Here is a 14,161-nt window from a genome sequence, read left to right on the forward strand (position 1 = left end):
GCTTATACCCCAGTTTCAGTTAGCGCGCCAATATGGGTATTTGCTAGATTAGCCCTTCTTTGGATTGCTTTGCTATGTCAGCCCCTTCTGCATTACTCGAAATCTGCATAACGTCTGATATCGAAAAGGTTAGCCTACTAACTAGCCGTGCATTGGTTTTCGTAAGTTGATCTTTACTTAGTGTACGGCTTATTCAGGCCGAGTTGGCCAAGTTAGCCGCCTTCGCTTCTGCACCTAACAAATGAACGTCTAAACGGTCGCTTGCGGAGTCTACCCATGAGGTCGGCTAGTGTACCTTAGCCGACCCTAGTTGCCGGCAACGATTCCGCGCCATTATCGGTCCGTTCTTGCTTCTTTAACCCACTGTACGTCGAGCAACAGGCCTAAATAGAAACCTACGCAATCCTGTAACGGTTTAGGCCTTGCCAAGATCCACTTGAGTGAGAGTTGGGTACGGCTATCGCTACCACACTTTATCATCACACACACCTACATAGCTGCAGTTCCTCCATAGCTGCACAATGCAACGCAGTCCTCCTCTCCTCACCCCGTTACAAATTTCACTAACTTGGTACCGTGGCGGTACCTTTATCTCGTGCTTAGGCTTGAATGACGCGGCCTGCTAGGATAGCAGCGCTAGTAGTTGCTTGCAATTGTCCGGGGATTTGCACGGCAGCCTCTAGCGGTTTGCCATACCTAATCTACCCCTGATCGGGAAAACCAATACAACAGAGTTTGCGGGGGTTAAGCCATCTAGAGGCTGGCATTGGACAGTCGTGCTGTAACACAAGAACCATAGCATGTATTAAAGAATCCTGAAGCTTTGACTGCGTAGCGGCAATGGCGGCAACATGATCAACCATCTTATCAACTCACTGAAAACGCCAGGCTATTTTGGTTAACTACTGCTGCTATAGGAGTAGGCTTGCAGGTTGTGGATGTAAGGGGCTACGTTCAAGGAGCAATCGCACAGGTACACTGCAGTTGTATTGACAGAGAGCTAAGCTCTAGGCTACGTAGCTATCTATATACCTAAGAGTTTGGGACGGAGAAACAATATTGCGATCGTCTGATCCGCAATCAAGCTGGGAACGAAGAAACCGAGGTTATCAACGAGGTTTAGAAGGGGAAGGGGCCCTAGCCCATCACAGTGGAATGCGTAGAAACATATTACGACAGCAAGTGGATATGTCGTATTAGACGCATCTGGGCGGTGTCTAAGTGAGCCTGTAACGGAGACATCCATGCATGCAGGGGCTTGCTCAGTTCCCCAGTTTCCAAACGGCTGCGTCGGAAGCCTGCAAGTAGAAGCAGGGGTCACACCCGATTCACCCAGAGTCTTCTTCAAGGGGTCTGCTTCAGTACATCACATTAGCGCCTCAACTGTACAGCCGCAATGCAGCCGTAATGTAGCCAAGCAACTGACCCCTCATCTAGCCACCCCACGGTATTTTCCATCCTGTGCCTTGATGCAGACTGTGTCAATAGCCGCCTCGTAGTTCATTCCACAAAGGTAGCTGGGTCACTCGGCGTGACGTGGCGTTCATCCCTGTATAACGAAACCCCTGTGTGCCGAAAATAACCAATTGAATTACACAGACAACAGAAAAGTCACCGCCCCTTGTGATCTGATTGGTCGTTTTCGGCACGGAGGGTTTTTCGGCACACGGGGTCTTTCGGCACACAGGGATAGATATTACTCTCGAGTCTTCTCCTATAGAACCAAGTCGGGCTATTTCGTCATAGCCTTCGATTGCTGCTCACAGAATTAGTGCTATGTACAAGGTCCTCACTTCTGCGGATTGCGGATGTAACTCAGCCCTTCTACGTAGATGTTTCACTCTAATGTATGTCTAGGGGCAACATTCCTAAGCCAACCAAGCTCGAAGCAATACACAATTCAAAACTAAAATATTAGGTGCTTGTTCGACTTTTGTTAATGATAGTGCAGCCTTTTTAGGATGTTTATCGTTATGGGCTCTTAAGCAGATATTTCTCGTCCAAAGCACACACGCAGGAGAGGCGCATGTAAGGAATGTTGCTCAAGGAAGATCCGATGTGCGTTATACGGCCTAGCACCGTCCTCTACGGTACCGCTGGTAGAAAAGGCTTGTGGTGGCCGACGCTGCGGCAACTGCGGAGAGGCTGGCTATCAGAGATGGCAACAATCAAGCCAAGCTGAGGATAGAAGCTGGCTTGATCGGCTTGATCGGCTTGATTTGTAGGGGGTTCGAGCCTAGGGGAGCTCGGATTAGGCCTAGTTGCTTTCTTTTCGCTATTTTTAGCTCTGTTTTGCTGGGGTAACTAACACCTCACGCTATCCTATCTTTTGTAACCTCATACTCCACCTAATAGCTACTAAAAGTACTTAATATTGCTGCAATTTTTTGCTCCTATCGTCGTCGTCGTCGTACTGTCACCACCATGCCGCCAAAAAAACGCGCCGCTGACCACGCTGCTGCCCCAAAAAAGCGCGCCAAACCTACCGCCCGCGGTACTGCCAGCCAGCCTATTTCAGTCGATAGTCAGCCATTGCAACTATCGCAGGCAACTCTTAGAGAGACCTCCCAGGCTTTAACTTTTGAGTCGCAACTACGCGAATCGCGCGACGAAGACGCTATCGCCGCGCCTGTGGATAGTAGCGAAGCCGCCACCGTAGCGTCCACGGTGGCGCCTACTGTAGATGATAGTGCTGAAGATCAAGCTTTTGAATCGTGGCTCGACGAAGACTTTAAGGGCATTGATTGGAGTCGTTTACTGCAGTATATGAAGCCGCTGTCGTCGCTGCGAGGTAAGAAAAGCTGGGTTTACAGCTATGGCTACCGCGTCGCCCTCCGCAGCGACCCTAATCGTATATACTTTGTGTGCCAGTACTGCCATGAACACAAGTTTATAGACGCTGGCCGTGGTGGTGTCTTCGAGACATCGTGTGCGGTGTCAGCAGCAGCACGCCACCTAGAGGAGAGGAAGACTGGCCATAGTCACAGAGCGCCTGGTAAGCCAGCTGTTGTCGAGCGTGAGAGCTTCATACAGCGTGTATTTACAGACGGCAAGATTAAGGTGTCGCAGGGGGTTGCGAACGAGCTCTCTGGCTTTAATACGCACCGCTTTAGGCTTGCTGTAGTAAGCTGGCTTGTCGATAACAACCACCCGCTCTCTGAGTTTGAGACGCCCGCGTTTCGAAAGATGATAGCTTTAGCTAACCTAGAGGCCGAAGCAGCACTCTAGGCGTCCCGTCATAGCGTCTCGCGGTACGTTCTGCGACTCTACGGTTACCTAAAGCCGCGCGTTACTAAGGAGCTATCGCAGTCAATAAGCAAGATCCATATAAGCTTTGACGGCTGGACAACAAAGGGCGGCAAGCGCGGGTTCTTAGGTGTCGTCGCGCACTACGTCGACAGCAGTGGCGACTTAAAGGACTTGCCTATCGCGCTGTCTCAGCTAACAGGCGCTCATAGCGGCGAGAGTATAGCTGAAGTCGTCAGCAAGACGCTGGATAGGTTTGGCATCAACCCACAGTCCGTCGGCTACTTCGTGCTTGATAACGCGAGCAACAACGACTCTACCGTCGCTGCAATGGCGTGTAAGATAGGCTTTGACGCCGTCCAACGTCGCCTCCGTCGCGGCCCTCACACGCTCAACCTTGTCGGCCAGACGCTTATCTGGGGCAAAGACAGCGACGCCTTCGACAATGATGTACGTGAGGTCGGCGATGAGAGCGACTTTATGAGCGAGTGGAGAAAGGCTGGCCTATTGGGCGTGGTGCTCAGCGTTATCAACTACATCAAAACGCCGCAACAGTACGCGCTCTTTGAGCAGTATCAGCGCCTTGCTCACAAGGAGCTGCCAGCTGACGCTTCAGCCGAAGAGCGCAAGGTGCTGGAGCCTGCTAAGCCTGTAGTCACACGCTGGAAATCGTACTACGCCTGCTTTGAGCGCGCTGTGAAACTGCAGTCCGCTGTCAACGCTTACGCGACTTACTATATACGGCGAGTGCGAGATGAGGATACGTACGCTGAAAGCCGCGGAAACAGGCTGCCTGAGGCGCAACCTTGGATGCGATTAGACGGCCTCACGGCTGCTGACTGTGCGGTGATTACAGAGTACATGGACGTGCTGAAGCCACTTAAGCTTACTGCAAAGCGCCTTGAAGGACGTAGCGACAGCGGACGCTTTGGTGCTATTGCTGAGGTTATCCTAGTGTTCGAACACCTGCTCTTTTACTACGAGCAGCGCGTTAAAGTGTACGAGGCAGTCAACTACAATGCGCACGACGAGGCGCCCGAGGACCATCTTGCGATCAACCTACGCGCGGCCTGGGCGAAGGCCAACGAGTACTACACCAAGCTAGACGACTCGCCAGCGTACTACGCCGCTACAATACTCCATCCATACTACAAACACTACTGCGACAAGGCATGGGTTGAGAAGCCTACCTGGCTCGAGGCTAGTAACCGCAGCTTTCGTGTGCTCTGGGCGCAGTACAACACCTTGCCGCGCGTCGTAAGGCCGCTAAGGGTGATCACCAACGACCTAGACGACGCGATCGACAGTATCATGAACCCCAGCGCTGGTGACAACATTAATACAGAGGAGGACGAGTTCGCAAGGTGGAAGCGCAGCGAGCCGTGCGCTGAGAGAGGTACAGAATACGCAAACAACCCTATTAAGTACTGGATAACGCTGCGTGATCGCTATCCCAGCCTCAGCAAGCTTGCGCTTGACGTACTCTCTGTCCCAGCGTCGAGCTGTGAGTGTGAGCGCATGTTCAGTGAGCTGGGCGACCTCTTGGAGCCGCGCCGACGCGGTATACAACCTCAGCTTTTGGCAGCTATACAATGTGTAAGACGGTGGCAAAGAACTGGCTTTGGTAGCGTAACTGCACCTAAAACAGGCCTCACGGAGGAGCAGATGGACGCGTTGTATGAGTGGAGCAGTTGGGATGACGGAACTTAACACTATGTATAACTGTTGCGGTTTGTGAGGCAAGGGTATTGCGCATGTCACGTGTGTTGTCCTGGCACTCCTCCCTCCCCTCCATAAGCACCTTCTCCCCTTACCAGCATCAGGGATACGTCATGTAAATAGACCCTGATTATGGCTACATATAAGGTGGCAATGACAGCACAACAGAACGACAATCACAGATACACTTCATACCTTGATTACTGCTTCGCACGGTTACACCTTGATTTATTGCATTGACTACTGCAACAATAACTATTGTATAGGCAATCAAGCTCATTAATCCAGCTTCAAGCCAAGCCGACTATTTTGACCTATCAAGCCTATCAAGCCAAGCTTACAACACCAAAAACCTCAACAAGCCAAGCTCACGGCCACGGCTGGCTTGGCTGGCTTGTTGCCATCTCTGCTGGCTATAACGTAGGGAGCTGCACGCAGGCTCTAAACGAGTCGTCAGAGTTAGAGGCAAGTACGCAGTTTATTATGTCACATACTGCAGAGGAGTAGGGAGAACGGGGGATGATGTAGTTGCATGCGAGATGATGGGTGTTCATGGTCTTGGCAGTTTTTCGCCGGTTCACTTAGTTTGGCTGGATCACTAGTAGGTTTACGTTACCAGAAAACCATCCCAGTCAGCTACCTCTCATGCTAGTAGCGATTTCATAAGGCTTTGAATGTGTGGCCTTAGACCTAGTTGTGATATTCTGACCAAAGTTCGGACATTAGTTTTACAGGAGAGCCGATTCTTGCAGGTAAAAAGTTCCCCTAACTAACCTATCGCTGGACAAACAGATTGAAGAATCGGACTAGTGTATCTTACAAAGACCATCGAGATCACATTGAGTTTGGTAACAAATGCTTGAGAGCCTGAATAACAGCCTCGGGATGTGCCTTTGGCATACAGAGCAGAGAAATAGTAGAGACACTTAAATGTGACTGATTACCCGTATCGGAACAAGAATGTAAGGCAGTTATCAAAGACCATAGATTTGGTACCTAGGCTTCTGTTAAGTTTATTGCTCAACACAATGCATTGTAGGAAATATATTTGCAGACATACCTTGTCTTGAAATGTGCGAAGTAGATAGTTCCGGTTCTGCTCGTTGAGCCCGTCAATGATAGTCATTTTCATACAGGGATTGCTGTCCGAACTAGCAAGTGTGCGAAGTTCAGTTACAAGAAAGCTTTCTGCGGCCTTGAATATCTCGTCTCGATAGGTCTGTACTTCCCAGGAAGTCCAGGAAGCGGAGTCAATTCGAAGTGTTTCAAGGAGCATAGGTAATCGGCGCCTCCTGCTGAGTCGTTGGGAAGCTGAGAATGTAGTTCCTTCGTCGAACTTGTGTGTATAGTATGCCATCAAGGTCGAGTCCAGATCTTCGAAACCTGCTTCCTTGGCGCAGCAGAGTAGGCCCTTAATTCGAGACTCCAAGCCACCTTCCGATAGTGCACAGGTAGATAATTGTTCTTTTTGGTTTTTCGAAACAGGACTGATACTAATATCCATGCCAGTCCAATTTGACAAATTCCTGGACTGTTCGCTGTGAATGCTGGAATCATTGTAAGCACCATCGGGAGCTTTCAATGGATCGATAATCTCATATGCTTCAAATCCCCACGTGGGAGATTCAATAGCTGTATTGGGAACTATCCCAACATTAGAGACATCTAGGCTGTGCGAAATTCTTGTCCCTTGCTCGGAGGATCTAGGAGGACTATTGCCTGTGACTCTAATTGAACTCGCTGGTTCAAATGAGGTGCCATACGCCTGATATGGCCTCCCTCCATCTTTCAACGCTAGCAACTCAGATTGTGTGGCTACTTGCTGCTCTAGTTGCGCTATTTTTCGTTTGATGTTCTCGCCTAGAGCTTGAATTAGTTTCTGATCAAGGCATTGTACTAACTCAACTTACGGTAGTTTTTCTGAGCTGTTCTATTCCGAACCTTCTTCTTTTCTCTTAATTCGACAATCTCACTCCATGTCGGCATACACACGGTGTGTCGCCTAATAAGGCCCAATGTACCGCCTCGATCCTACTTCGGCCCAACTCGGACCCAACGCTATGTATACCTTCGTAGCCCCCACATTCGTAGAATCATCATACACCAGAATACCAATACACAAGATTACCTTAGCTACTGTTATTCACCGTACGATCGTACAAGGCCTTCCAACAAACTTAATGGTGGCAATAAGTATAAGGAAGGCAGAGGTCTGTTAAGAGAGCGTTGAGACAGCCCTGTCTATATTTCGGTAGAACTTCGGTAGTAATCAAGACACCCCTGTCGGCAAAAACTTTTGAAAGCCACCTCCGTCTCTTCTTGTGGGCTCATCCGATACATCTCTGGTAACGTCACTTTTCCCATGTTTCTCTTCCGATGTCCTGTTATACGCCGGTTGGAATTCTTGGAGCACCTTTCCAAGTTTTTTAGAAAAAGGCGAGTCCCGTCTTAATGGTTGTTTACACGTCAAAAAATATAGTACGCTTAGCGATTTGTCGATAGCAAGCTCAGCGGTGTGATCAATCAACGCCTCTGAATTTAAAATTTATCTTAGCTGTACCTGTTTGATTCGTATAGCAGTACTCGCTAACGACTTGGCTTTTGCACACAGATTTTGAGTAGGCTATCGTCTAGCTAGATATTTCATACAATGACGTCGCTATGCACGCAGAGTGGGCCATCCTGTTCAGTCATTATACTATATAGTGGCGTTGATATCCTCAGACCGGAGCTCTATCCGAAGGTAAATCGTGGAACAATAGCGACGTTGATGGCCAGGGCCTTTTTGATTTTGCAAAAGAAAGACCCCTGCGATCCGGAGGTGAGGCTGTGCATACGCACCCAGCGTTGCAGGCCTACGCCGATCGACTGCATCACAAAAGCTAAGGGTGCAGGGCCGAGGGAAAGGGCCGAACTTCTTGCATTAGCTATCCGAGGATTCCGTGTTTCCAGTGCTTTGAGCGGCATAAGGGAAAATGAGGTGGTAAGGGACCTATGGGTATTTGACAATCTCTATTACGGATTGTCCGATCCAAGGCAAAGATGATCGGAGACGAAGTGAAGAATGAGATAGTGGCAGGCAACTGTGTGCTGCTGTGTGCTAACTAACTCTTATCTGGTTAAGCGGTTGCGTATCGACCAAGCTCTACTTAATGCGGGCCAAAGCCTATGGTATGATAAAGTGGGTCTGGAAGGCCCTTGCATGTGCATTGACGATCCCATCTGGTCCATCCCCTTAGATCTTAGCATTTCTAGTCGCTGCGGGGTAATGGATGGGCATGTCAGCTACAGGTTCCCGCATTTGTTTTGTAGGTCAGCTTGCGCCTTTCTCCTCGTCTGCATATCCAAAGGTGCTTTTGTCGACCAAATGAGTAGTCCTCGTCCCAAGTTGACTCGACGGAGAGGTGCATGCGAAGAGTGCCGTCAGAAAAAGGTTCGATGTAAGTTTATTCCCTAATAGCCGAGATACATGCTAAGAGACATAGGTGATGGAGCGAATCCGTGCAACCACTGCCAGGTAGACAAAAGCCTTTGTTCTATCCTGAGGCTCGCTAATAACACGACGATAGCGGAACGAATCTCTGTGTGAATACAATGCACGTCGATCGCGACGTCATCTACGAGAGAAGAGTGTACACAGTCTTAATAAGCACGTCTCCGCAACAACACAATCGTACCTGATGAATGGCGGCACGATGCCTGATTCATCAAACCCAGATCACTTTTCTGAGGTTGCTGTTTGCCAGGATACTGGGGGCTTGGCAAATCCTTTAAACACGCCATTTAGTGGGGTTTCTCTCTCGCAGTTAGGGTCCGACAGCGCGTACTCATTTCTGGATTTTGATATCTCAGGCGAAACCATACCTGGCACCAACAAGCCCGAGAACACAGGTACACACCAGGACTCCTTTGTTTTTCATTTTCAGTGCTGGATAGAAGCATCTATGGCTATTCTATTCAAAGGCATTTCTTTCTTCTCCGATGGAACCAAAAGCTGACTAGGGGATAGAGTCAGGCGATCAAGCGGGTAGCCTGCAGAATCAGATGTCGTGCGGTAACTCCAGAAATGACATAGTCACGCTGGATTGGTTGGAGCTAGGTTACGACGAAAACCTACACCAGCATAACACTGTTCAGCGCCATAGCTTGCTAGGAACTAAAGCAGATAGTGGCGGCGCCACGTGTATTCTTGCGCTCTTCTCGGAACGAATAGTAGCCGACAAAGTAGAGGTAAACGACCTGTTCCTCTTTTCTGACTATGTATATCGAATCTCTAACACTACAAAGACAAGGCCGTGCTCAACCCATAGAACGTACAGAATTGCTGCTCTTTTCCAAAACGCAGATGGGGGGAGCCGTAGACAACAGACAGTGCTAGACAGAGTCAATGTGCTACTTTCTTCAAATCACCAGACCTGTTTCTCCAGTCTCTTGCGCAAGATTGACTCTGGTAGAGAACATCAGAGCCTGGACCTAAATGATCTGTCTATGAGGAAGCTTATCCAGAGTATGTCCAGGATGTCGTCTATGAGAGTCTTGCTGATGATTTACAAGGGGCATTCAAGGAGCCAGGAGGGTGAGTTAATCAAGTATAAAATGCACCACATGAGCTCATATGTGGAATAGCCTGAATCTGTTCATCAAAGAACAGGATGTTACGCGTATACAAGAGCAATTTGTTGACCTAGGAAATCTGCCTATAGACGTTAGCGACATGTCATTGCTTATTGTCTCACTCGCTTGGGGGGCCTTGTTAGATCCAGAAGTAAGCTCAGTTTCTAGAGCAGCGCTACTAGATGCTGTGCTAGAAATTTCAACGTTGTTACTTCGCCAGAATGGTAGTGTCCGTCAGTTCTTGGTAGGTTCTTCCGATCGATGACAACAAAGGTTTTGCTAATCTAATCCAGGCGCTTGTTGCCGTAGTTCGTAAAGATATGATCATCTACGACGAAGCATTTGGCTAACTTATCCAGCTCGGTCTTGCCGAAAAAACGGGATCAGAAAAGCTCCATACGCTTATACTTGGCAGCATTTCAACTGCGGCCTCGTTGAACCTCCATTTAGAACCTGTTCTACGCAAGTTCTGTACTAGCGATGAGCAAGCCATTCAGACTAAACGAGCCATGTGGCTACTCTATTGCATTGATAAATCTTATGCGTTGAGGTGGCAAACCTTTTCTGTAAGCTCTACATATTTTTCTTGGGCTAGTCGGGTCAAAGCTGATACAGAACACAGCTAGTCAGCGAGGGTTCCCTTCCGATTACGAACCCATCTGACAGCATAATTGGGAATGATGTTGCGACTACACACTCCTCGGAATGGTTGTGGATTCGGGCTCAGTACTCCAAGATATGCTCAAACATCCTGCAGCTCCGAGTGAGCGCAGAGGAAGAGCCATCCAAAGATCATTCTAACAGGGCTGTGGCGCTATCAACGGCGCTTGGAGAATGGTATAAGTCAACTAGGGTCAGCCAGATGATTCTCTCTCTGGACTACAAGGATGCCATGCGTATCAAGCTCCAGACATCCTACTATTACTATGAGGCTCGGGTTCAGTTACTGAGTATAAGCCTGCCAGATACACGATCTTCTTCTCCTGCAGAGTCCCAGGAGTATAGAGAATTACTCAAGCAATCAACACGCGAAACAATCTCACTTTCTAGCACGATGTCATCTGAATACCTTCTCCAAGATTGGTACGTGTCACACAAAGTAGTATCTCTCACAATCCGCCTATACTAATTAGTTGTACAACAGCAACCATCTATTCATAAACACAATTGCTCTGTGTTTACTTGCCCTGGACATTCTCCTAGAGCCGGACCAGGACAGTAGGGAGAGCAGAGCTTTACTCAGCATTGTTGCTGGTTTTTTTGCTAGGATAGGAATTATGTTGCCGCAAAGCTCTGTTTTTGAGGAGGTGTCTAACTTAATCGACATTCTTACATATCGTTGAATTAAAGGTAGTGTAAGAGCAAACAATATACGCTTATTGTGGTTATCTTTGTTTCGTAATCTCCCGTCCACAGATTGATCTTGTCAACAGTCTGTAGGAACTGTATTCTAGGTACCTAGTCCAGATGCTATCTACGCTCGAGATAAACACCAGAAGATCAATGCGAACAGCCATCCTGATTGTTTGGGCTGACGCACGGCCCACATGCTGCTGAAGGAAGGCGTGATAGAAGGAAGGAAGCTACTAAGCCAGCTGCCCAGTCATGTGGTTAGGGCTCAGGATGAAACGGTTTGGGCCTTGTCAAGACTTACTCTAGTATGAGCTGGGTACGGCTATCGCTACCACACTTTGTTATCCCACACACACATCTATATACAGCTCCCCTTCTTTATAGCTATTCCGTGCAACGCAATTCTTTTCCTCTCTTCACACCATTACATATATCTTCACTGCTACCTAGACTGCTGCTTCTGTTTCCTTACGCAACATCTTATAGAACACTTGATGTTGTACGTAGCAATCGAATAAGCACTCTAAGGAGCATCTCCAATACTTGCGGTAGCGTTTCGTGAAAACCTATACCTTATAGCATGACTCACAAGCGAGCCGTCAGCTAAAGTACCTACGAGTAGGTATATACAAGTTCCTCTTCTAGGCTTAGTGTATCTATCTCTGCAAGCACATCACTTAACCCTGGCATGGTGTTGAGAGAAGTGGCTGCGGGGCTGGCCAACATCACGGCGGTGGTAGCGCACTTGGGAGGAAGGAGAGTGATGGTAGGGTTGGTGTACATACTCGGTCTGTATGCACGAGATAGAAACGAGGAGACGGAGCAGGAGCTGAGCAGTAGACCGAACATGATAATCGGGCTTCTCCAGGGCTTGCTATTGCGCGATCCATACATGGAAATGGTCTATTACCAGCCGAAGAACCCACGTTTACGAGCAATGCCAGACCAGTGTCCGCGATCGACTTGAGGCTCACCACGTTGAGACGGGTGAGCGAACTGGCTAAATGTGCCAGACTATCAAGCGATCCACGCGACCCTCTAGATGAATGCAGAGATTGAGAAAGCTCCTTCAAAGGCTGCTCCTCTCAACCCCCCTACCCCCGCAAAAACAAAAAACCTGTGGCTTGGAACAAGGCCAGGGAAGCAGGGACAGCCCAGATAAGGCGCTGGATGGAGGCGGCATACCGGCACGCGTGTGGAGAGCTCTGGCTTGCCTCGGGTGTAAGATCATAATGCCCTTCAGCAAAGGACTGAAAGAAGGGAAGATGACAAAGAGAGTGCTGCTGTAGAAGCCGAAGCGCAAGGAATACGCTATGCCCTCGCAGCGCAGCATCTGGACTTGTCGGCCGAAGTATAACACCAGCCGGCAATTTCGGAGGCAGCAATCCTCGTCTAGTCACAGACAGACAAAAACGTCCCTTAAAGCAGCAGGAACGGCAACGCGCGAATGCGGACCCATGAATCGATCGCCCATTTTCTCTTCTCGCGCAGGTCATGGGGAGAGTTTTAGAGAGCTCTCCTGCCTGCTAATTAGGACACTACTCTAGGAGGCAGGAGGGAGGCTTGAACGTGGCGAGGGCGACAATTGTGTTTGCAAAGGATAAAGGATGGCTTTTAAGCTAGTTGTGAGGGCGTCACTCTCTATCTAACTTTCACTGTATTGCTTAATGTGGTTTACAACCGAGCGGCCTACAATCTACCAACGCGCCCATATCAATATAAAAACGCGTTATGTCTTAACAACACAACTTGCAATCAATCTATCCTGAAGTAGATATCCAGCTTACCCTCTCTGATATCCATTCCCAACGCGTTCCAAGTCAAAGACGAGCTGCTACAATCTACAACGTGCCCCGAAGAACCCTATCTTACCGACGTGCTGGAAGACGCGCACGATGCGAATGCGAAGCGAACTCAAAGCGCCTAAATAAGCTAAAAGAGGAGGCTGTATTTAAGCGTATTCTTAAAGAGTCTGTGCGAGGATTTGCGCCTATAAAGGCTGACGTTCGAGCAATGACTGATAAACTCTTGGATGAGTGCGCTAGCAACCCTGTTGGTAAGAACTGGGTTGACAACTTTGTTAAGAGAACTCCGGAGCTCCGTACGTGCTGGAGCCGTCCTTATAATCACCGGCGAGCTGCCTGCGAAGACCTAGCGGCTATCCAGCGCTGGTTTGACCTAGTCAAGTCGATAAAGGAGAGGTGGGGTATTGTAGACGACGATATCTATAACTTTGGCGAAACTGGCTTTATGATGGGCAAGATTTTATCACAGATAGTTATCATAAGCTCAGAGGGATATGGCAAAAAGAAGCGGATACAGCCAGGCAACCGTGAGTGGGTTACTGTGATCCAAGGCGTGGGCGCGTCGGGTCGCCGGCTACCACCCTTCGTTGTCTTTGCGGGCAAGGTGCTTATCGACGTCTGGTTTCAGAACTTACCTACTGACTGGGTTCTTGAAGTTAGTCCTAATGGCCGGACGAATAATCAGCTTGCTCTTGCCTGGTTGGAGCACTTTGATACCCATACAAAGAGCTGTACTGTGGGTGGGTATTGACTACTTATTATCGACAGTCACGAGAGCCACTGCTCTGTCGATTTTCAAGATCTTTGCAAGGAGAAGGATATTATTATTCTCTGCATGTCTGCACACTCGTCTCACCTATTGCAGTCTCTTGATGTCGCCTGCTTCTCGCCGTTGAAGCGCGCGTATGGTGACATGATCTCAGGCTTGGCACGCAACCGCACCCACTAACGTGTCTGTGCGCGTGATGCCCATAATCGCGTGCCGCACACCCCGCAACATCAACACCAATCCACCCTTACCACTTCAACCACCCATAACTCCACAACTATGAGTTGTATCAACGCTGCGATTGAAGCTATTGAATCGCGTGATCCCGGAGATAAATTTACATACTCTGAGGTTGCGCGCCGCTTTGGTGTTGATCGCTCTACGTTGTCGCGACGCCATCAACAGATCCGGGGCTCAAATGAAGCCAAATCACGTAATCAGCAACTCCTTTACCTACACTAGGAGCTACAGCTTCTAGAGCACATTAATGAGCTTACTAAGGCTGGCTTACCACCGACGAGGACTATAATCTAGAACTTTGCTAGTGCTATAGCCGGAAGGGCTGCCTCCTAAAGCTAGGTGACGCGCTTCTTTCACCGTCATCCCGACGCGATTATATCACGTTGGTCAACTGGTTTGGACCGCAATCGCCACC

At 48.9% G+C, this 14,161-nt stretch overlaps 4 protein-coding genes across 4 annotated transcripts; 3 read left to right on the forward strand and 1 right to left on the reverse strand.

The window, feature by feature from the left end:
* Positions 1–2,424: 2,424 nt before the first annotated feature.
* PtrM4_055740 (Dimer-Tnp-hAT domain containing protein) lies at positions 2,425–4,956 on the forward strand (the record flags this gene model as incomplete). Its single annotated transcript, XM_066105181.1, has 2 exons — positions 2,425–3,161; positions 3,243–4,956. 2 exons carry the CDS (start codon positions 2,425–2,427, stop codon positions 4,954–4,956), a joined length of 2,451 nt encoding a protein of 816 aa, XP_065963808.1.
* A 693-nt stretch (positions 4,957–5,649) lies between these two features.
* Positions 5,650–6,951, reverse strand: PtrM4_055750 (bZIP-1 domain containing protein; the record flags this gene model as incomplete). The annotated part of the gene is made up of 3 exons (XM_066105182.1): positions 5,650–5,655; positions 6,026–6,825; positions 6,876–6,951. The coding sequence occupies 3 exons, from the start codon at positions 6,949–6,951 to the stop codon at positions 5,650–5,652; spliced, it is 882 nt and encodes a 293-aa protein (XP_065963809.1).
* A 1,709-nt stretch (positions 6,952–8,660) lies between these two features.
* PtrM4_055760 (Fungal-trans domain containing protein) lies at positions 8,661–10,708 on the forward strand (the record flags this gene model as incomplete). The annotated part of the gene is made up of 8 exons (XM_066105183.1): positions 8,661–8,856; positions 8,975–9,195; positions 9,253–9,472; positions 9,520–9,541; positions 9,592–9,823; positions 9,873–9,887; positions 9,939–10,145; positions 10,202–10,708. The coding sequence occupies 8 exons, from the start codon at positions 8,661–8,663 to the stop codon at positions 10,706–10,708; spliced, it is 1,620 nt and encodes a 539-aa protein (XP_065963810.1).
* A 2,237-nt stretch (positions 10,709–12,945) lies between these two features.
* On the forward strand, positions 12,946–13,686 carry PtrM4_055770 (uncharacterized protein; the record flags this gene model as incomplete). The annotated part of the gene is made up of 2 exons (XM_066105184.1): positions 12,946–13,481; positions 13,506–13,686. 2 exons carry the CDS (start codon positions 12,946–12,948, stop codon positions 13,684–13,686), a joined length of 717 nt encoding a protein of 238 aa, XP_065963811.1.
* Positions 13,687–14,161: the final 475 nt, after the last annotated feature.

The sequence above is a fragment of the Pyrenophora tritici-repentis genome, chromosome 2, assembly GCF_003171515.1.
Source record: "Pyrenophora tritici-repentis strain M4 chromosome 2, whole genome shotgun sequence".
Lineage (NCBI taxonomy): Eukaryota > Fungi > Ascomycota > Dothideomycetes > Pleosporales > Pleosporaceae > Pyrenophora > Pyrenophora tritici-repentis.